At 35.8% G+C, this 24,989-nt stretch overlaps 2 protein-coding genes across 5 annotated transcripts in view; one reads left to right on the top strand and one right to left on the bottom strand.

Moving 5' to 3' along the window:
• The window catches only part of ADRA1A (adrenoceptor alpha 1A), a 79,766-nt gene that overhangs the window by 36,208 nt on the left and 18,569 nt on the right, over positions 1 to 24,989 (top strand). The gene's annotated exons all lie outside the window — the stretch shown is intronic.
• Positions 23,273 to 23,556, bottom strand: LOC118612442 (U6 snRNA-associated Sm-like protein LSm3). The gene is given in 2 exon segments (XM_036233632.1): positions 23,273 to 23,451; positions 23,454 to 23,556. Coding segments are annotated over 2 exon segments (282 nt in total).

Below are 24,989 nucleotides of genomic sequence, written 5' to 3'. Positions count from 1 at the left end.
AAGGGAGTTGTGTGAGGGCTGATGTAGTTAAGGAAGACATTTTGAGGAGCTGACATTTGACTTTGGATTTAGGGAATAAATAGGACTTAAGTAGGAGGGATTAGGAATTTCGACAAGAATGGCTGACAGCTTGCAGGTGGGGTAATAGGGCATTGGGGGGTGAGAAATTCTAGGAAGACCAATGCAAAAGGCTCATGGTCAATTTGCAGGTAAAGAAGAAGGGCACAATTAGGAACTGAAGGACATCAGTCTTCCTCTTTGCCTTCCACCTTTTGTAAAACAACAAAACTCTCACTTTGGTGTTGAATGGAAGTATGGTTAAAGGCAGAAAGGAGAAGAGAGAAGGAAACGAAGGTACAGTTGGAAAATGGAAGACAAGCAAGGGAGTGGGGAGTGTTGATTCACAGTAGCCCTCCGTGAAGGCATCTCATAAAACCCTCCTAAAGAAGGGGGTCTCTCCTCCCCCTCCCTCAGCATAGAAGTGGGGGCCCAGGCCCTGAAAGGTCTAGCAAACTCGAGGTGAGACATGTGGGGGCCACTGGCTTCTCTGCAGCACGCAGGCAGTGCTTGAATTCCAAAAACTCAAATGCCGACAGAACGGAGCTGGCACATTCTCATGCTGGTAATTCGGTTCCGCGCTGTAAATCTGCCAGTCAGCTTAAGAACAATCACTGATGCAATTGAAACTTAATGTCCAATTGGAGATGGAAGCCACCTTCTCTTTCTGTGGAAGATGAAGCGGCAAGCATACTCGTGGATCAGAGAGCCTTGCTTTTCCCCAGAAATAAAGATGGGCTCGTTTAACATGATTTCTACCTGTTCTTTTGCAATTAGTGTTTAAATGACTGTCTCTGGGTATTAGTCACTTCAAGGAAATGAAATGATGCTATGGTAATTGGCCATGTGGGTTTCTTCACTTCCCTGGGGATTTCACTTGGCTCAAAGAGCATTTTTTACATAGGCCTCATCTGCACTCTTTATTTAGCTAATTAGGGGGCATAAGGGAATGAGCTGGCAATGGATAGGAGGGAGAGAAGAGGAGGGGCAGCATGTTACAGAGGGAAGATCATTTGGTTGAAACGGAATATCTGAGTTCTAGTCCAAACTAATAAATTTTCTCTTCTATTATGCTCTTCTCTTGGGCAGCCATATTATACACAGTATCTCATTTAATCCTCACCAAAACCCTAGATATGGGTATCATGACTCCTTTAGAGAGATGAGAAAAATACAGTTCAGAAAGCCTGCCCTGAGTATGGTTTCCCAGCTGGAAAGTGGCAGAGCTGGGATCGGAACCCTAACTGGCCTTAATCTTCAGGCTCTGCTGTCCGTTATTAGTGTTTTCGTACTGTGTTACCTGGAACAAGTCACTTCACCCCTCCCTCTTCACTTTCGTTAACTGTTTGTGATTCTGTGAGAATGCTGACTCTTCTGTAAACTAATTGCTTTTCTGTATAGATGAATCACCCTTTCTATTGTTCCCTTTTTTATTTTGCATCCTATCCTTTTTGTTCTGCTTTTCTTCTCTTTCCTACACATTTAAACTAGATCTGGTGTTAACAGGTGTGGGAGTCCAGCAAGGAGGGGCAGGGGAAGGAGAGGAAAGCAGGTCTATTCGTTAGGCACCCTGTTTTCCGTCCCTGAGCATGCTTTATCCCCAGTGAGCTCAAAGCAACATGGTATGAGAAAAGCTTAAGGGCTTTTGTTTCCAGTTCTGCTACCATCTAACCGTGAGGCTTTAACCAAATCGTGGTCTTATTGCACTCTAGTTCCTTCTTGCTACATTCATAATCATAATACACATCAGGGAGCGGTTGTTTCCTTGAAATCTCAAAAATGTACAAAGGTCAGGTGTAAATAATGGAATTATGTTTTCGTTGAGGGTCTTGGGACTTTGAGTTCTGATACTCCATTTTACACAGGAAGAGAGGGAGCTGCTTCCTTGTGCCACATAGATAGTTGGTGGCACAAATATATTGAGAAAACTGGTAGCCTGGTATCCATCCCAGTGTAGCTCTTGTCCTCATTTCCAGTGTGGACTTCACACCTGTCATGGGGGAATAGTGAGCTCTCTGTCAATGAACCTCATCTTCTTTCTTTGGATAACTTTTGATGGGAATCAAAGACAGGACTCATTAAGAACCAGTTTTAATGCTAGAGCACATTCTCGTTGGTGACCTATCTTCCTAATAAATTATGTGTGGTAATGTTCCATGAAAATTACTACCCATGTCCAGCCCACAGCACAGGGCCACCACGTAGGTTGGAACTCAGCAGGTGACAGAGTGTGGAAGGCAGATGCTGTACCATGTGGCCATATGAGTGTGTCACAGAGAGGAGCACACTTTTCAAAACAGCTAGTTTCACATTTGGTCCCTGTTGCCATTTTCCTTCTTTTTGTCTTGCTGGTATTTACTCTTCTATTTATGCCTGTAACAACAACAACAACAACAACAAAGTCACTTCTCTTTTAGAAGGGGAAAAATAAACTTTTTGGCCCGTACCCAAAACATCCTTTAAATATCAGTTAGATTGTATGCAACAGTGTTTTCAAAGCAGTTTTCCATATTTTTACTAACTCCATATTAACTCTGTGAGAATTATTGTTATCTGCATTTATAACAATGTAAGTCTGTATTGTCTAATATAATGAAAGATTTCAACATTCCTCTCTCAACAAGTGATTAGAACAGCCAGACAGAAAATCAGCAAACATTTAGAACTCAACAGACTATCAATCAAAAGAGTGTTATTCACATATATAGAATATGCCACCCAACAGCAGCACAGTACCCACTCTTTTCAAGCATACACAGATTATATATCATGATATTCTGACCATAAAACACACATCAATAAATGTAAAGTCATATATGTACATGTGGTCTCCGACCACAAGAAATTAAATAAACAATCAATAACAGGAACATAGCAGGAAAGATTTTAGACACTTGGAAACTAAACAACACATTTCTAAATAATCCATAAAACGAAGAGGCGGTCTCAACAGAAATTTTAAAAAATACATTAGACTGAATGAAAGTGAAAATAAAATATATCAAAATGTGTGGGATACAGCTACTGTAGTGCTGAGATAGAAATACTTACATTATAAACACATTATAAAAAAGAAAAAGCCTCACTCAAATACTCTAAGCTTCCACTTCAAGAAACAATATAAATCCAAAGCAAGAAGGAAGGAAATGAAAACCAATGAAATCGAAAACAGGAAAATTATAGAGAAAATCAATGACACAAGAGCTAGTTCTTTGAAAAGATCAATAAAGTTGACAACCATCTAGCAACGCTAAGAAAAAAGGAGAGAAGACATAAACCACCAATATCAGGAATAAAACAAGATGTCACTACAAACCCTCAGACATCAAATGATGAGTGAATACTATGAACAACTCTAAACACATCAATTTGAAAACTGAGGTGAAATAGACTAATTTTATGAAAAATGCCAACTACCACAACTCACTCAGTATAAAATAGATAATATCCCAATGACAAATAAATTGAATTCGTAATTTAAAAACTGTCAGAAAAGTAATCTTTAGACCCTGACGCGAAGAATTCTATCAAAATAATTAATACCAATCCTATACAATCTCTCTCAGAAAATAGAGAAGATGGAACATTTTCCAATTTACTTTGGAGCTAGTACAAAAGGAAGAAAGGAAGGAAGGAGGAAGGGAGGGAAGAGATAAAGAAAGCTACAGTCTAACATTTTTCATAAATATAATTCAAAAATCATTAACAAAGTAATAGCAAATTAAATTCAGTAATATATAAAAAGAATTATGTATCATTACCAAGAGGGATTTATTCCAAGGGTGCAAGTTTAGGTTAATATTTGAAAATCAATGAATGTAATTCATAATATTAACAGACTAAAAAAGAAAAATCACTTATATCAACTAATGCAGAAAAAGCACTCGACAAAATCCAAAAGATATTTATAATAACGACTCCCAGAAAACTGGGAATAGATGAGGGAATTTCCTTAATTTGATAGATTATCTACAACAAATCTACAGGTAACATTAACACAATGGTGAAAGAGTAAATGCTTTCCCCCTAAGTTCACTTTTCTTATTCGATAGACTGCTGAAAGTTCTAGCCCGTGTAGTAAGGCAAGAAAAGAAAAGATACAGATCAGATAGAAAGTAATAAAACTGTCATTATGTGTAGATGATATAATATCTGTGTTGAAAATTTCAAGGAATCTGTTTTTTTTTTTTAAGAAATTTCTAGAACTAATAAGTGAGTTCAGCAAGGTCTCAGGATACAAGATAAATCAAAAAAGTTTTAGTGATAAGTGATCAACACATGGGCACCAAATTAAACATATAATACCGTTTACAATTGCTTATAAATATGAAATACTTAGAGTTAAATCTAATGAGGTATATACAGTATTTGTATGCTGAGAACAAAATGCCGAGAAAGTAATCAAAGAAGATGTAAATAAAAGAGAGACATATGTGTTTATGGATTCAACAGAGTCAAGATATCTATTCTCTCCAAATTGACACACAGGTTTAACATGATCACTGCCAAAATCTTAACAAGATTTTCTTGTAGTTGGATACAAGAGTCTTCTAAAATTTATATGGAAAGACAGAGGAACTAGAATAGCTAAAACTACTTGGAAAAAAGTTTAGATTGAGAGGAATCATTCTATCCAATTTCAAAATTTATATGCGACAATAATCAAGACTCTGTAGGCTGGCAGAGGGATAGAAACATAGATCAATGGAACAAAATGGAGAACCCAGAAGTAGACCCATGCAAATACATCTAACTGGTTTTTGACAAATATGCAAAAGCAACAATGGAGAAAAGATTGCCGGTTCAACAAATGGTACAAGAGCAACTAAACAGCAATAGACAAAAATTGAAACTTGATCTAAACCTCACCTTTTATACAAAATTGACTCAAAATAGACTTAAAAGTAAAACTTAAAACCATAAAACTTTGGGGGGAAAAAGAAAAGATCTTTGGCATCTAGGTCTAGAAAAGGCTTGACACCGAAAGCACTGATCATAAAAGGAAAAATTAATACACTAGATTTTATCAAAATTAAAAAAAAAACTGCTCTTCAAAAGACTCTGTTAACAGGGTGAAAAGATAAATTACATAGTGGGAAACAGCATTTGAAAACATATATCCAAAAAAAGACTGGTGTCTAGAATACATAAGGAGCTCTCAAAGTTCAACACTGAAAAAACTACAAGTAGAAGATACGAACAGACATTCCACTGAAAAGAATGTACAGATGACAAATAAGTACATGGAAAGATGTTCAGTATCATTAGCCATTAGAAAAATGCAAATTAAAACAACAGTTAGATATCATTACACAACTGTCAGAATGGCTAAATTTAAAAAAACAGTGACAACATCAGATGCTGACTACGATGTGAAGACACTGGATCGCTCCTAAATTCCTGGTGACAATGTAAAATGATCCTGACACTGGAAAAGTTGGACGTTTTTATAAAAATCTGAACATGCAACTACCATACAACCTAGTAATTACATTTCCAGGCATTTATCCCAGAGAAGTGAAAATTTATGCTCATGTAAAAACCTGTACAGAAATATTTATAGCAGCTCTCCTTGTAGTAACCCTAAACCATAAACAACCCAGATGTCCTTCAGGGAATGAGTGGTTAAACAAGCTGTGACACAGTCCTAGTCAGTGGTAAAGAGGAAGGAGCTGTTGATACATACAGCGTTCTCTGGTTGAATCTCCAGAGTATTATGCTGAGTGAAAAAAAGTCAATTCCGAAATAATTACATACTTTATGACTCCAGTCACATAACATTCTTGAAATTTCAAAATTATGGAATTCGAAAATAGATTGATGGCAACCAGAGGTTAAGGAGAAGGTAGAGCTGGGAGGTAGTAGAGGTGGTGCCTTGCAGTGATGGAAGTGTTCTTGATTGTATCAACGTCGATATCCTGTTGGTAAGATTGTACTGCGGTTTGGCAAGATGTTACCATTGGAGAAAGCCTGGTAGTAAGACATCTCTCTAATTTCTCATAACAGTATGTGAACCTACAGTTATCTCAAAATAAGTTTTAATTTTTAAAAAATTTGACTAGCTTTTTCTTTCTATTTTGCTTTTTAAATTTTCTAGTAGACTAATTGGGAAAACATTGGTTAATAACATTACATAAATTTCAGGTGTACAACTTTACAACACGACATCTGTATGCTCTCTTGTGTGCTCCCCACCTAGTCTAGTCTCCATCACCATACACTTCACCCCCTTTACCCTCTTGTCTTCTCCCCATTCTCCTTCCCTTCTGGTAACCACCATCTTTTGTCTGTATCTATGTTTGTTTTTTGTTCATTTGTTTTGTTTGTTTACTTGTTGCTTTTTTTTTTTTTTTATACACCTGTTGCTTATAGAAGCTGCATCTTCCCAGAATCTCCGTGTAAGGAAGCCAGTCTCCTTTGTCAGTGTCCCTTTATTAAGGTGTGCAGTGCAGGCATGATTTGGTAAGGTGGTAGGTGGTAGCAAAGAAGCAGGGAATGTTTGATATATACCTTAGAGAAGATGATGAAAAGTCCAAGAAAGGAATGTTTGTACTATCCGGTTGAGTGAATATGAAGTTGTAGGCCAAAGGAGATCAAGGACATTTAATCAAGAAATCACCCTTAGAGAGGAGATTTAAAGAATTTTCTAAAAGAATTTAACCAACTTTGCAGAATAAAAGAAACTGCTAAATTATTCCATCTCTCCTAATCTTTTTCACTTAAATAATTATAGTATCTGTTTTATAAGACGACTGTGGAAAAATTAAATGAAAGGATGCATGTAGAAATGCTAATCATAGTGCCTGGCACATACAGAGATTAATAATGGTTAGTTATTATTTTTTTACAGAAAGTTCCCTGCACACATTGTATTGAGATATAATTTATATACAATAAACTTCATTCATTTTTGCTGCACAGTTCTGTGAGTTTTAACAAACAGATACAGTTGTGTAACCTCCAGCACAATGAAGGTATTGAAAAGTTCCATCATCCCCCAAACTTTTTCATGCTCCTTAATAGTCAACCTCTCCACCCCCAACTCCTGGCAACCACATCTATTTTCTGTCTCTATAGTTGTGCCATTGCAAGAATGCCATATAGATGGCATTCAGAATGTAGCCTTTTGAATCTGTTTTCTTTCACTTCGCATAATCCATCTGAGATTCATTCATTTTATTGCATGAGTCAGTAGCATATGAATATAAAACAAAGTCTTTGATCCACCTGGAATTAATTTTTATGTATGATACGAGAGTGAAATCCAATTTAGCTTTTTCCCCTTTGGATAAACAATTGTTTTAGAGCCCTTTATTGAATCATCTTTCTTTCCCCTCTAATCTGCAATGCAACGTCTGTCATACATTAAGATTCCATATAGATGGGACTGTCTCTGGGCTCTCCATTCTTTTCTCTTAATCAGTTCATCTATTCCTGAACCAATATATAGCACTAGCTTATTTTATAAAAACATTATAATATATCTCAATATTTAGAAAATTGAGTTTCTTCACCCACCACCTCCTATTTCAAAATTTTCTGGCTATTCATGGCCCTTCACTTGAGTATGAAATAGTCTGTTGATTTTCATTATAGATTAATTGCAATAATGAGTCCTTCCATACAAAACCATAATATAGCTCTGATGGTTAAGTTTATATGACAACTTGATAGGGCCATGGGATGTCCAGATAGCTGGTAAAAACATTGTTTCTGGGTTTGTCTATGAGAGTATCTCCAGAAGAGACTAGCATTTGAGTCAGTATACCTCACCAGGGCAGAGGGGCATCAATCATCCAATCCATCAAAAGCCTGAATAGAACAAAAAGGTGGAGGAAGGGTGAATTCACCCTCTGTCTTTGTTCATGAGAGATGCTTGTCTGTCGTTATCATTTCTTATAATATCTTTATGTGGTTATCAAGATAATGCTGACTCCCCTCAAAAAATAAGTTGGGAATTATTCCCTCATCTCCTGTATTTTGGAAGAGTCTGTGTATAATTAATACTATTTATTATTTAAAAGTTTGGTAGAATTTTTCAGCAAAGTCATCTAGCCCTGGAGTTTTCATCGTTGTAAGGTTTTTAACTGCACATTGCATTTCTTTTGCAGGTAGCTAGTTTATTTCTTCTTGGATAAGTTTAGCAGATTGTGTCTTTCAAGGACTTTGTCCATGGCATCCAAGTTGTTGAAGTTATGATCACAGAGTTATTTGAAGAATTTCCTCACTATCAATTTTTAATACCGGTAGTTCTAAGTACTGCTTTAGCTTCAATCCATGTTTTTTTAATGGTACGTTTTCATTTTCATTCAGATAAGAGTTTACAGATTCTTTGCAATTTTCTTTTTGATTCATGAGTTATCTATAAGTGAGTTGTTTACTTTCTTAGATTTGTAGATTTTTCAGTTATCTTCATGTAATTAATGTTTATTTTGATTCTATTTTGATCTGCAAACATATGTAGTATATTTTCAATTCTAAAATTGTTAAGGTTTATTTGATGACCAGAATACAGTTTATCTTTTGGAATATTCCATGTTCACTGGTAAAGAATATGTATTCTGCTTTAGTTCAGTGGAGTATTCTATAAATTAGGTCAAGTTGTTTGAAAGTGTTATCCAGGTCTTTTATATTCTTACTTATTTTCTCTTTACTTGAGAGGAGTATTGAAGTCTCCAACTATAGTTGTGGATTTGTCTATTTCTTCTATCAGTTTTTACTTATGTATTTTAATGCTCTGTGATTAAGTGTATACACCTTAAGGACTGTAATAGCTTCTTTAAAAAGCAACTATGTAATGTCCTCACTTTATGCCTTGGATAAAGGCTACTTTTTCTGACTTTAATATAACTCCTCCAGCATTGTTTTGATTAGTATTTTCCTAGTGTATCTTTTTCATCCTTTTATTTTTAACATATTTACTCTATATTTAAAATGAGTTTCTTATAAACAGCATATAGTTAGGTCTTGCTTTTTAACCAATCTGATAATTTATGTGTTTTAATTTTTTTAGTATTTACATTTATAGAATTATTGATATGTCACTATTAAAATATACTACTTTGCTAGCTATTTTCTATTTATTCCATCTTTGGGTTTTTAACTCCCCTTTCCTTTTCTTAGATTCATTGAGTATTTTTTATTATGTCAATTCATCTCCACTATTGACTTATTTATGCTTCTTTTAAAAATTTTACCGGATACTCTAGCATTTACATTATACATAAAACTAATCATATTCTTCTCTCAAATAATATTATATGAGTTACCAGTAATGTAAGGACCCTACAACAGTATACTTACTCCTAATTCCTTTCTCCTACTTTTTGTGCTAATGTTGTCACACATACTTACTTTTACGAATGGTATAAACATACAATATTTGCTATATTTGCTTTAGTCAGTTATCTTTTGAACAATTTTAAAAAGGAAGAAATAATTATATATTTACTTTCACTTATTCCATTTCCAGTGTTCTTCATTTTTTAAAAAATAGATTCAGGTTTCTACCTGAATAATTTCCTTTTACATTTCTCATATTGCTAGACTGTTGGCAATAAATTCTCTTACTTTTCATTGGTCTGAGAAAGTATTCATTTTGCCTTCATTTTTTGAAAGAGATTTTCTTGGTATGAAATTCTAGAGTGACTTTTTTGGTCAGCACTTTAGAGAAATCATATATTTATCTTCTGCCTTGTATTGCTTCTGATAAGAGCTTTGCTATAATTCTTATTTTTGATCTTTTGTATGTAATGGGTTTTTTTTTTTTCCTGAATATGTTCAAAATTTTCTCTTTGTCTCTGGTTATCAGCAGTTTTTGCTGTTTTATTGTGTTTATCCTGCTTGGCTTTTGCCAATGTTTTAAGGATGACAGGGGTCATTGCCCTTCCCACATGAGTTTAAGGCTTTTGTTCCACTGAAGATATAAAAGAGAAGGATCCAGGTGGTGTTCTATGCCTTTCCTGCAAGGAGTACTGCTACCTCCCCCAGTCCCTGGATAGCCTATCTGGAGACACAACAGGGTGTCCAAATTGATACATCTGTCAAGCAATCAGCTGAATCTTATCGTGGCTTATAACACATCAATGGCAAGTGTACTAATAAATCACCTGTCGTTGCTTGCTGTCTTCCTTGTCTCACTTCCCTTTCTCCTCAGTCTTTCAGCCCTGGAGTGGACCTTCCAAATAAAGCATTAGCACTTAATCCTTATATCAATCTATTTTATAGGGAATAGATACTTTGCTCATTATTTTTCAGCTTTCTTCTTTTCTAACAGATGTATTTAAAGCTGTAAATTTCCCTCGAACTGCTGTTTTGGCTGCATCCTTTAAGTTTGGATATATCTAATTTTTGTTATGGTTCGGATCTCAGCCCTGACTTTTCTCTCCCACTGTCAGAATCCATACTGAGGCTGATTCCTGTCATCTAGCTTTTCATTGAAGGCCCAGCCCTTTGAGGGTTCCACGTTTCTTTGGGGGATCTAAGTTTATATTCCCCCCAGTCTTATGCTTACCTGAGGCCTCATTTTCTGTCCCCATGGTGTTCATAAACCCCATATCTCTTAACAATCAAGAACAACAAATGCCCATAAGGCAGCTTTAGGTTAGTGTTAGGTTAACATTCTTTTTTCAGCTATTTCATGTTGCTAGTCTTGGAGAATTTTTTGCTATCTGGCAACTTAGCTATGTACTTAAAGAGGGCTTATTAAGTTTTATCCATTATATCTAAGTGTTCTCTTGCAGGGGGGTTTTCAGTATATCTTGCTTGTCTTATTTCCAGAACTAGAAGTCTATACATGATCTTTAACTCTCTTTAAGAGTATTATTTTCCTATCTTTTACCATAGAATTTAATCCAATATGTCTGGCTAAAAATTTAGTAGTAAAACTTTTTGACATTTTGGCCCATATGTCTAAATGATATTGACCAATAAAAGGAATAAAACACATGCCTTTCTAAATAATGAAAATGAATTAAATATATAAAGGTTGGTATATAAGGAGGAAGCTATCCAACAGAGAAACTCTATTTTTTTCCTTATAATCTGAAAAAAAAACATTCATTATTAATTTAGATCTCACTGAATCACATCTATTAAAGTTTAGTTCAAGAGATATATTTGAATTTTTTAAAATTTTTAAGCGACAGTGACTATCATTATATAAAAATGATATGTTGAATATTAAAACGACAGCAACTTAGAAAATACAAAAAAGAAAGTCAAAGGCCATCTAAAATTCCACCATCCAGAAATAACCACCATTATCATTTGATTACACTCTAGCTATCTCTCTAGATTGGAAAATAGATGAATGGATGGATGGATGGATGGATGGATGGATAGAAAGAAATAAAAAATTCTAAATGGTGTCATACATGCTTTTTTATTTTAAAACATTGAATTTAATTCATTTAGCAGGAGAAAAAATACACTAAAGCTAAATCAAAGGAATTATTTAATTTAGGGAAGTGTTTCTATACTATATCAGGTAGTAATCATTAAAGATATTCTTTTAAAGTTAAGGAAAAAGAGATCATAAATTCATTAAGTATACGCTTTTTATTAGGATAGGCCAGACTCAAGATTTATGTGATATGATCTAATGTTAAAATTTATCAACTGATTCATTATTTTAGAAATATGGTGCTGGCCAAACAAAACACATCTGTGAGCCCCAGGCTATAAAACTTGACCTAATAAGAATCAGGAACGTGTCACTTGTAGAGAAATTATTCTCCTGCTCAAAATCTTATTAAAATTTCAGCCCTCATATTGTCTAGGTTTTAGAGTCCAGTCTTAAAAGACTTTTACACCTAAAATTACCTTTTGTTTTTAATACCCCATTGCCTAGTGGTTAAAACGGCTGTCAGAATGGAGGCGGAAGGGGAGGATGACGCAGGAGTGGGAGCATCAAAGGCAGAGTAACATGATTTTTCAGAGGTTACCTCTGGACTCATCTGATTAGAGTCCAGTTTCTTAGCTTCCCATTTCAATAGATGATACTTCTTCTTCCAAAAAGAAAATACATAAAATATATCTAATTTACCAAATCAGACATTTTTGTTTTTTTGTAAAGGCTTATCTCTTCCAAAGTATATTTATAAGAATGTTCATAGCTGTTTTACTTATAATAGCCCAACGATGAGAAACAATACAAATATCTGTCACCTATTAATTGGATAAATACATTGTGTTTAATTCCTACAGTGAAATACAATACAGCAATAAAAAATAAACTACAGCTACATATAACAATATGAATGAATCACACAGACATTATGTTGAGTGAACAAAGTCAGAGTGAACAAACTGCGTGACTCCATTTCTGTGAAGTTCAAAGTGGGTAAAACTAAGCTATGTTAGAGGTTGGAAAAGTCATGACCTTTGTGGGAAGTGTTGACTGGGAACAGGCACAAGGGAGCCCTCTGAGGTGCTGGAAATGTTCTGGATCTGTATCTCGGTAGCAATTTCCTGTATATGTGTGTGTGTGTGTGTGTGTGTGGGGTGTGTGTGTGTGTAACCATTGAGCTGAACACTGAAGAGTTGGAAACTTTACAATCTTAAATTACATCTCAATTTTTTAAATGCAAGAAAGTTAAGAGTTGACCTCCAATTATGTGCTCCCATGAGTTGATAAAAAGTTGTGTGAGTGGGCTCTGAATGGATTTCAGTTTAGTGGCAATGACCAGAGAGATTGGTACAAGAACCAGTTTGCCTTTAGACAGCTAGATGGTGACACTGCCCGCCCTCCCCTCCCCTCACAGGCAGGATCAGCCTTCTATCTCTGTTTCTTTCTCAAAAGCCTCACACAAAATGATGACGAGCAAGTAAATGCCCACAGAGTGAATCTATGTTTGTTAGTGGACTTGGTGTTTGATATAGAATGTCCTGTATGTGTTCAAAGCATTTCCTTTAAATTCATGTTTTCATATTAGTTAACTCCAAAAACTAGTTGACCACAGAAGCATTTGGATGAAATGATGAAAGAATAAAATGTCATGCCAGGTGAATCATAATTTTTTTTCAGACACTTGTTCAAATAATTGGTTAATCACAGTTTAAATTAAGTTGGCTCTTTTATTTTACTTTCGGACTATTTGGGGTCAACGAAGTAGGGAACATAGTAGTTAAAAAGAATTGCAAAACCTGTCATCCAAGAAACAAAGATGTGTTGGCCATACATTATTATAATGGAGTAGGTATGTCAGGTTTGGAAGGCGAGCCTGAAATATGGGTTCTGATCTCTGCTAAAGTCTCCATGCCATCTCTCTAATGAACTCATTGATTTTCTGCAAGAAAAATCACTGGGTATATTTTAGTTGGGAACACGCCAGGTCTACCTTGTCAGCGTATCTTGGTAGAAGGTATTAGTAACAGCTTGTCTTATTTGAGATACTTTAGATCATCCCCAAAATACTCAGTTGTCTTTAACTGAGCTTCTTGAAAGATTTCCTACCATTTCCTTCCTTAGCACACTGCTGAGAGATTCTAACAGATGGTTTCATTCAGAGGATACATGTAGCCTCTCTCCCTAGTGAAATAGAGTGGCTGTTTTAAGCTTGTTGCCTGTCACCAACTCTTAAGATGGAGCAAGGAAAAAACCCACAATCTTGATTACATTCAGTAGAAATTGCAGTGGGAATTCAGAAATGCAGTGTGAAATTAACCCAAAGTAAAATTTGCCTGAATTACTAGAACTCGTAGAATCACTCTTTTATAAAAATTACTTTGATCCTTGAGATGACCACATCTCAAACTGGTCAAGATTTTGGCTTTATTGACTTGACCTCTGAGTTTAAAATATTAAGTTAAAAAAATATATATGTGCGCATGTCAGTGGAGCTCGATTAAGGGAAGGGCAGAGGGATTTCTACAGGAAATCTCCATCTTAAAACCAGAGTTTCACTGCTGTGCTGAAAGTTGGAAGCTGAAACATGAAACGGAGTGCAATAATCTAGGAAAGAAGTTTCATTAACTATCTAATCTAGTAAATCTGATGACCAAATCGCTCAAGAGACTCTGCAAAAATTATACAGCTAGCCATTTACAGAGGTAAGCCATATCTAGGATTGCCACTCTTTTATCTTTGTTTGAGTAGGTGACACTGTTTTGCATTTTATCAGGCTGAAATCAGTGGTCATAAATGTCTCTCAGCCTTCTGAGGGAAGAGACCATCTCTGCCTTTTATGTATATAGCACAGTGTATAATAAAGGTAGGAGCATAACACATTCACTAAAGTAGACAAGATTTTGTGTTTTTACAAATGGTTATTATCACTTCTTCCACAGGATCTTCCCTATTCTCCAATAAAATTTCAAGGCAAGTCTCAGTCTAGCCATCTGGGGGCAGGATGACATGGTTCACTGAGAAATAGAAGTGAGTAGTCCCCAGTCTTAGAGTCTCTACTGTTTCTTGCCTCATGGAAGCTGAGATACCAGGATTCTGGTTCAATTTCCTCTACTGAGTAAATTGCTTCCTTTGGGGCCTCAGTGTTTTCAGAGTAATCAGATAGCAAGCACTTCTCAGAGGTGCTGGGCCTTAGAGACTAATGGGCTTTCACCATGCAGCCAGAGTGGCATATGAGGGAAGAAGAAAGGCTCTGCCAAGCAGAGAGAATGGCATAATCCAAGTCATGAAAGCCAAGAAGGCATGTTTTACAGTAGTTCAGGGTGGCTTTGGTATATAGTCCATTTGGGAGATTAGTGACTCATAAGATTGGAAATGCCCACTGAAATTATGCTGTGGGGACAAATTTAACAGTTATTTACTTGACACATACCATATGCCTCACCTCATGGGAAATGATAGGGATAAGATGGTGAACAGACAGAGCTTACAGATCAGTAGAGAGACATCTGAGTCACTGATTACAAACAGCGATGTAAACTTTCTTCACTAGGGAGTGGGACATGCCTAATTGCAGGAAATAATCCCTTCATAATTGTGGGGACTTGCCTCCCAAAGCATTCTAGATGTTTATAGTGGAAAAACTAATTAAATATATGAACATGACACTGGTTATATCGCATTACAATATAATATATTACATATATATTATAATACGTCATCTGTATGTTGCATTATGTGCTCATCAACCAAAGTTTAGTCTCCTTCCATCACCGTATATTTGATGCCCTTTACCCTCTTCAGCCTCTCCCATCCCCTTCCCCTCTGATAACCACCATATTGTTGTCTGTTTCATATCCTACATATGAGTAAACCATATGATCTTGTCCTTTTCCATCTGATTTATATTGCTCAGCATGATACTCTCAAAATCCACCCATGTTGTCACAAATGGCAGTATTTCATCTTTTCTCATGGCTGAATAGTATTTCATTATATATATTTACCACACCTTCTTTATCCAATCATCCTATATATTGTTTTTAAAAATGTTAAAGCATGAATTAACAAAGACCTGAACTAAATAGCAACCAGAATAAAAAGAAAGAATGTACAGTCCAAAATCTTGTACAGGAAAAAATAATTGAGTTTGTTGCTTATGCATGTAGAGGCTGAGAAAGGGAAGAATCACAGGCAAAAGATGCTTCGCATCTTAGTGAATAAGAGAGTGAGTGTGTGCTTTTTTATTAGGAAAACCTACTGAGCAAAGGATAGAAGAAGGAGAAAATGAGGTAAGTTTTAGAGTTACATTTTATCAGATGTTTGTTAGATAATAACCTTATAATACTACACAGGCAGCTGAAATAGAGGAGGGGGCACACAACAGCAAGAAGTTTTTGTCATCAGTGTGAAAGTCACTTGTGGAGTCCTGAGAATGGCTGAGATCAACAGGAGACAAAAGACAACAACAAGTAGAAGATTAAATTCAAAACTCTTTGAAATGTGTATTTTCACAGTGTATATAGTAGGTAAAATAGGTGCCAAGTATTCAGCAATAGGGGATTGGTTTAATAAACTATGCTAAATATACATAATGGAATACTATGCAGCTATAAAAAAGGATAAAAAGATCTTTACACATCAATAGGGATGTGTCCAATTTTGCAGTGTATATAGTAGGTAAAATAGGTCCATTTTCACAGTGTATATAGTAGGTAAAATAGGTGCCAAGTATTCAGCAATAGGGGATTGGTTTAATAAACTATGCTAAATATACATAACGGAATACTATGCAGCTATAAAAAAGAATAAAAAGATCTTTACACATCAATAGGGAAGTGAGTACCAAGATGTATTAAGTGAAAAAAGCAACATGTAGAAATATATAATATTATACTGTCTTTTGGGTAGGAAATATAAGCAAACAAGACTACATAAACATAATTTCTTAGGTTTGCATAACAAATTGAAAGAATAAACACAAAACTAATAAAAAAGTTACCTGTAAGGTTTGAAGGGGAATAGATTAGATGGAGTCTAGGTGTATGACATTTCAATGCATACCTTCTTATATTGTTTTAATTTTTGAACTAAATAAATATATTAGCTATTCAATGAATTGACTTAAAAAATAAGGAAGTGCAAAGTGCATAACCCTGTGTCTAGCATAAGAGGTTCTGAAACTGGTTATTTCCAGAGAGGAACAGGAAGGGATAATGGAGAGAATTAGCTATTTTGTGAGGCCTTGAAAAGAAAGGCGGGAACAGAATTTACAGGTTAGGAGTAAAAGCGGGTGGGTCCTGGCCTCTTTGGTGGATCTCTTTCTCAGTACTCCCCAGTCTCTGTTCTCTGGCCAGGCTACCCTCTCCTGTCTTTTTCTGAATATTCTAAGTATGTTCCTGCTTTCGTTCATGTGATAGTCTCACCAAAGGGAACACTCTTCCCAATGTTTCCCACCAACACGAATCTACATTCATTCCTTTGTTCAATAAATATCCAAGCACCTCTGTTCATTAGGCACAGTGGCAAGCCCCACACCGGAATGAGGCACAGTCCCTCTCCTAAAGGGATTCGCTGTCTGGAAGAGGGACAGACACCGAGGTTAATAATGTAGCATGGCATTCTAGAATAGCTTCTTGGATAGGTGACGTTGACCCTAAAGAGTGAAATTAGTAAGCACTGATCAGGGGTGAGATTCCCTCTGGTCAAATCAGGAAGAATCAGAGTGATGCCGCAACTCATTCTAATTTAATGGCGCCGATCATTCGAATATCATTAATTTCTTAAATTAATATTTTTAGCCACCTATGTGCTCAGTCACCCTCTTGATTCTTGTATGTACATTGGTATTTGATTGCTAAAAGTAGCCCTATGAAAATAGCTGTGGTCATTTCATCCTCATTGTATTGATAAAGAAGGATGATCTAGAGAGGTAAGTGGTTTGCCCAAAGCCAAAGTTAATTCCTCTTAGGAGGCTATGCTTAATAGAAGGAGGTTAAGTTTATGATCTTTATTAAGGAAAATAATTATTGTTGTGAAAACTATTATAAAGCTCTCTCTTCTTATATGGTTCCACTTGGTTATAGGACCTTGAGGAGCCAAAGGGTTTCTGGAATTTTAACCTCATTCAGTAAATACATTTATTTTTGTAGCATTTCCCCTACATAAATTTCACATCAGGAGCAAAATCAAAGTCCAGCCCTGTAGGTCCTCAGTAAAGAAGCAGATAGTCACACATTCGAACCCTGTCCCTCCTCCATCCCATTTACCTGCCCTCCACATTCCCGAATGTCTGCCCCCTCCCCATCCACTCTGGTGACCCGAGCTGGTGGACTCTGCCTGTTTCTCCCTTTACTTCTCTCAAGTGGAGTCTAGAATGTCACTCTCCTTTCTGTGGATCCCTAACATGTTCATTCTCTTTGTCCAGTACTTTCTCTTGGGCCAACTGCACGTTCTCTCTTTTCATCCTTCAAGGCATGTGGCAGCATTATGTAATGACTGAACTTTCAGTTAATCCGGAGCAGAGAGACTCAGGAAACAACCCAGGATTTTTTGGCAATACCAGCGGTTCCACTTAGACATGACATCTTCCCACTAATTAATAGCACCCCTTCTCAATCGTGAGTTACTATCTGGATTCCCAAGCACCATCTGGAGAAGAGCCTGGACATCTCAGAGTTTCTATTTTTATCAGGCTCTGTCTGGCGTTGCTCTAGCATTCGGTTAAAACTGAGCCAGAAACCACAGAAAACTTGAATTGTGCCCTTATTTTCCACCTAGGGCCACTATATTAACTTGATAAAGAGCTTTTACACCCTCTTAAGTATCTTACTACAAGGGAGGAGCAAAACAAAAGCCTGCTTTCATTTTCAAAATAAACTCTAGCATAAACACTCAGCTTCTGGGGCCAGTTTTACTGCATCTGAAGGAAGGCCATAGGGGAAATTATTTTGATACAAACAGAGACAGGAGGCCGAATGAATTGCAGCCCAGTTAAAAATAGAACAGTAATAATTCCCCACAGTGGGTCACACTTGGGGTGGGGGGAAAGCAGAGGTAGGGGTGAGGATAGTGGGGACATAGTAGAGAAACTGTTTAGATCAACATGCCAGCTCATTCTCTGAACAAAAAAAGATGTGGCCGCTCGTGGCGATGCCAAGGATATAGAGACTAAGAGACAGGCTTCCCCTGCTGGCTTGCAGGAATTCAAATCCACGTCTTCTGTTTCCTTCTTCTGTGGTGTCAGGCAAGTTACTTAGCCTCTTGTGCCTGTTTCTTCATCTGTAGTAATACTTTACCTCTTAGGATTTGGGGGAAATTAAATAAGATAATACATGGAAAGCATTTAGAAAGTATCAGCACATAGTGAACATGCAATAATTGTTAAGTCTGGATTGACCTAGAGTCTCGGTTCCTTTCTCTACGGCAAACAACTTGCCTCATCTTTACAGTGGATTTATACCCACCTTGCAGATCCCAACCGGAAAATATTAATTCAACGTTAAATTGTTGTCCAGTCCAGGGTACTTTAGAGAACAAAAGTACTATAAATAATTTTGCTGAGACAAGAGGCATGAACTGACATACTGCCCTGGGCACAGGAAGGTCACTTTAAGAGATAAGTAGGCAAAAGTGACCCTCGTTTTCAGTAGTCACAATAAAGTGACATATAACAATCTTTTAAGATTTGATTCCTAACCTAAAATAAGCATCTGAATCACTAGTGGCATTAGAAAAAATAATGTCAAGAGCCAGATCTCCAGAAACAATGTCCATGGAATCTGCGTCTAGTCAAGTCTTTTGTCTAGTTTTTTATTTCATTCTTTGCTTTTTATTAATGAGTCTCTTCACATATTCTGGATACAAGTATTTTCTCTGATATTTATATTCCATATATTTCCCCAGGCTATATTTTGTCTATTCATTTTCTTAATCTTGTCTTTTGATGAGCAGGAATATTAATTTTAATGAAGCTCATTTATCTGCTTTTATGGTTATTGCTTTTCATTCCTCTCTGGAATGTTTCTTTGCTCTAAGATCTCTCAAAGGTGTTTTGCTATGTTTTCCTCTAAAAAGCTTTATAGTTTTAGCTTTTATGTTTAAGTTCATAATCCAGATCAAATTATTTTCTGTTTGTGGTGTAAGGTATAATCAAGGTACTTTTTTTCCATACAGGTATCCAATTATCCTGCACCATTTGTTGAAAAGACTTTCTTTCACTGAATTATTTGCACCTTTGTTGAAAATCAGTTGACTACATTGTGGTTGATTCTGGAGTCTCTATTCTCTTCTATTTATCTATTAGCCTATCCCTACACTCATACAATACTGCTTTGATTATCGTACCTTTATAGCAAATGATGATTTTAAGTAACATAACTTATCCAACTTCGTTCTTCTTTTCCAAGTTGTATTGGCAATTTTAGATTATTAGTATTTCCATATAAGTTGTTATATTTAAATTTTCTATTCATACATCAAGTCTGAAATTTTTTCTATATCAAGATTTATCCATTTCACCTAGATTATTTAATTTATTGGTATAAAGTCCAAATAAATTCACTTATTATTCCTGGACTCAACAGAGATTCAGGATCACACATGTACAGACACATTAAAGGTGAAACCAGCTAGAATGGAGACCTTTTTCCATACTCTGGGCTTAGCTGAGACCCCAGAAAAACATAACTTAGGAGCGGGGCTACACTAGCCCTAGAAACGATGACAAAGCCTAAAGCCAATGCAACAAAATCAAATTGCGCTGCCTGTTAAGTCTTCCTACAGGGACCTGCCCAATGCTCGCACAGCTACATATTTGGCCATAGATGCAAGAGACTCATCTGCAGATTGCTGGGGCTCTCCTGCACAGCTTTCTTCTCTCTGGACCCTGCCTTGCAGATTTCATTTATCTCAGTACCCCTGAGTAATAACCTGTTTTCCCTGGAGAGATGTTCTCTATTTGAGCTTCACTTCCCTGTGCCACAGTTTAGAAAATGCCGTCAGAGAGAAAGCCAGGGTGAATGTGAAGCACATCTGCTTTTTTCTTCTCTCAAGGATCAAAATCTAAATGGCTATCCACAGGTGCTTTATATGTGTCCAGTTCTGTCATTTTTCATACAAGGGTACTATTATGTCTTTACCAGTCACTATGTGATAGTCGGAATCCAATAATAAACTTTTGAACAACTACATACATTAAATAAACAAATGCAATGTAGATAATGCTCAGGATTATTTTTTTCTAGCTAATTAAATTCCAATATTGAAACTTGGCACCACATAAGGCATTGTTGGGAATCATGAATAAAGTAAAAGATCTTCTCTGAAGGATCTCCCTGGGCAAGGAGGAAAAGCAAAAAGAACCATAACGATCTGTCATATACCAGAGGTTAATAAAATGCCAAGAAGATGAAAATCAAAATGCTCAGAGGAGTGCAAGGGGAGTGTTTAATTTTCACATTGAGATGGTGGTGAGTAGTGTTTTGGAAAAATTTCTTTAGAAAGTAATCTTTCATTTGAATATTGAAGGATGGTAACCTACATAACCCCAAAAGTATTCTTTTTGTAAACTTTAGAATATTTTATGAGCTTTTTATCTTTTTTTTTCAGGCAGATATCATCCTAGCTCTATTATTCATTAGACTCCAGATAATTGAATGAGTAGGCTTTCCCTATATACACATTAAATGACATGTCAAGGTAACTGAGTTATTATCTCTGTCTGGGGAAATAACTTGGGAATGAAGAATGTCTTTAAAACTACAGTAAATGAAAATAAGCAGGAGGTAGGTGGAAGCTGACAGGACTTACGACTTGTGTAAGCAAAGGGATAAGTAAATTTGCATCTGCTTAATATATTAGGAGTCCTTTTTAGAACATGTTCTTGCTATGTGGGCTAATAAAGCTTTTCTGAGTGAGAGAGGTTCAAAACTGTGCACATTCACTCAGCTAAAAGAGCAGACAATTTGGAGCATCACTAGAAGTTATTCAAAACTAATTTACTTGTCAATGCAGATAGCAATTTGTGTCTGACTTTGAATCAAACAGATAGCCAGTTCGACAACCTGGAGACATTCTTTATTCCTCTGTTTCATTTCAGTACCTTGGACATAGTGAACGGTTAATGATTATTTATTGAAATAATCATCATGTCTTGACAATTTTTCCTTTGAAATTCCCCTTGAACCCCTTTCTTCCTCCATGTTCTTAATCAATACTCAAATACAACAGTTCTTAGACTTTTTGGTCTCAGGCTTCCTTTACGCTCTTCAAACTTGTTGAGACCCTTAAAGTATTTTAAAGTATTTTTGTTTATGTGGATTATCGTGTTAGAAATTAAAACTTGGAAATTTTTAAAGTAATTATTCTTATAAAATAACAATAACGAACCCATTACATGTTAACATAAGTAACACATTTTTGTGCAAAGAAACTATACTTTCCAAACTAAAAAGTAATAGTGAAAAGAATAATATTGCTTTACATTTTTGCAAATCTCTTTTATACCTGTTTCCGCATTCAGTCTGTCACAACAACACCTGTTGTGTCACTTCTGGAACATTCCACCATACTCTCGCAAGAAGATGAGATTGAAAAGGCAATTAATTAGTCTTGGTGTTGTTAGTATGAACGTATTTCACACCTTGCAGCCCCTTTGGACAAGAGCTTTGAGAAACGGCTCTATTTCACGTTTGACTGTAGTCTCATCACTATAAGAATTTGCTCAGTGAGTGAATAAACCTCTCCAATATATCCTGAACATATCTGCCTTAAAAACAAGATTGTATCCAAGAGTTTTCTGTGATCACAGAGTGCAGAGGCTACTGGATTAACATTGTATCAAATTAAATGCCTTTGTCTGATTCCCTGGGCCTCCTTTCATCTGGCTCACCCTTTGTCATTTAATCATGTTTCCACTCAGATTCATTGTACCCTCTTTTTGCCTGGTTCCCTGCACTAGAAACGCCCTCCCCTCCCTTGTCTCTTAAGTCCGCGTGTTACCCATTCACCGAGGCCGTGTGTAGGGTCCATTTGCCCTGGAGCCCGTCCTCTGCGAATGCTTTCCTGCCTCACTGACCATCCCCTCTCACATCTCTGTGGCGTTTATGCCATGGGTCTCTACCAGTCTTGGTTCAAAATGGATCCAGGAGGTCAGAATGAATTCTTACCTCTTTGTGTCTCTCAGAGCCTGAATGCATTTGGGCTTCAAGCAGGATGAACTGAAAAGCAAACTTGCTTAACAGAGTTTTAAGTAATAAATAAACTCTTTTTATAGTTACATGCTTCACTTTTTTAATTTTTATATAGAAAGTATCAAATATACACAAAAGTAGAGAATAGTGTAATGAGGCTGCTCTATTATCATGTAATCTGAACAATTATAAATATAAGTAGGCAGTTTTATTCAAATTCCCCACTCTGCTCAAACTCTTTGGAAGTTAATTATAGATAGCACATCATTTCATCTGTAAATATTTCACTGTGTGTCTCTAAACAATACCCTTTTTTGAAAACTCTAACCATCATACTGTTATCATTTCTAAGACAAAAAGTCAATAATAATGATTTATTATCAAATATGCAGTCAGTGTCCACATTTCTCCGTTTACTTACAATAATTTTAAATTCTTTTTCTGTTTTTTGAATCTTAGTGATCACATTTATTAGAAGGGTTGGAGAAAAATAAAAATGCCATTGAGCTTGAAAATTTGTGAGTCATCAACAAATCAACTCATTTCAGAGCAGAGGAATCCTTGGTCATTTCTTAATATCAAAATTTCTGCAGGTTTCTCTTTTGAATATCTTCTACATTTAAAGAAGCAGCCATACAAAGTCTCCTGTTTTCCACACAGGAACGAATTCTTTGTTTCAGCCAACTCTTAATGGAGGGGCAACTAGTACAACACCATCTCCCCGGAATATCAGAATATTCCTTTTTGTTGATTTGTATATCTTTTCATCAATTTCTATAGTAGTCACAGTTTCTTCCACATCTCCCATCATCATATTTAAAAGTTGATCATAAGCATGTAATCCGCCTCGAAGTCTCTGTCATTTTTCCTTTTCACATAAATTCACTCATCCAGGCTGAGCCTGATGAGATCCTCTTCTGTGGTGTCAGTAGTTTGTTGCTGAGCCACTTCTTCTGCCATGTTTCTAATTTTAGATTCTTTGTGTTTGAATTGAGATCCAAATAAGGTCAATGTACTATGGTTGGTTTTATGTCTTTTAAGTCTTTTTTAATCTACAGTTTCGCTCTTCATCTTTCTCTTTTTTCATTTTCCTTGATTTTTTTTTAAATTTTTATTTGAACGAACAGTTTTCCATGGTTTGAATTTTGCTGACTTCATCCTTTTGGTGTCATTTAATATATTCCTTTTCTCTTTGTATTTCCTGGAAATTGGTCATTAGATCCAGAAGGCTTTATCAGATATTTGTTTTTTTGTTTGTTTGTCATTTGTGTGTTTGCTTAAAACTAATGCTTTGATTGTATGTACTTCCATCTGGAGGTACATAATGTTTTATTGACTCTCTATTAAGGTATCAGTAATAATGACCATGTCCTAAATTCATGAATTTGCTTTATTAATTAGTTGGAAATAGTAACGTCTGTCATTCTATTTTAATTTACTATTATCTGGAAAACAAAGGGACAAATTCCACTAATCAACTATCTTACAAGACAAGAATAAATGCTTGATTCTTTACTTACCAATTTTAAAAATAGTAAGTGGTTATTTAGCTTCCTTCTAAGGCAATTAATGGGGATCCACCTAACCGCACCTCCAGCATCATTAAAACTTATGATTAAAACACAGTATCAGTCCTTATTGGAATCATTAATACTTCTTATATCCTTATCGAGTCTCAGACTGTAGTAACTTCGTCCAGCAGTAACTTCCTCAGGTTGTTAGCTCATGAGTCCTTAGGCATGACCCTCTCGTCTCCCTGCTCATGTCTGTGTTGGTCTGTCTGCCCAGACCTGGAATCAGCTGTTCTCTAAGAATCCTTAGTTCTTTTTAGTGGGAAACAACAAGAACCAGATCAAATGGAGTGTTTATTACAACTGCATTGATCATTATTTCCATGTCTTTTTGGTAGTCAAAACTAGGAAATATGATTTTTTTTAAAGATAAAATACATCTTTTTTTCCAGGTTGCAAATCATTACTATACAATATACGAATAATAATAGATTTGCTATTCCATTATTGATATCTCTCATTCTTTTTTTCTGTCATTGCATTGACTTAGTCTTGTAAAACATTGTTTATTAATTTTATTTTTACACATCTTTGTCTTGTTCATAATAAACATCTATAATAATTGATGGACAGAAAAAATACTTCTCTCAAAAAAATTTGCCTTAAAGTGAGGGATAAATTCTACTTAGGTTTTAGCATACTATAGCCCATAAGTCAAATCCAATCTGCCTTCTTTTTTTTTGTATGGCCTATAAATTGAGAATAATATTTACATCTTTAAATGATTGAAAAAAATCGACAAAACTATAAAGTAGAATGACTAAAATACAGACAAAACAAAATATCTATTGATAATTTTTCAGTTAAAGAGTAAATCAAAAC

The sequence above is a fragment of the Rousettus aegyptiacus genome, unplaced genomic scaffold, assembly GCF_014176215.1.
Source record: "Rousettus aegyptiacus isolate mRouAeg1 unplaced genomic scaffold, mRouAeg1.p scaffold_m13_p_16, whole genome shotgun sequence".
NCBI lineage: Eukaryota > Metazoa > Chordata > Mammalia > Chiroptera > Pteropodidae > Rousettus > Rousettus aegyptiacus.
This window is presented reverse-complemented; position numbering and strand designations above follow the sequence as displayed.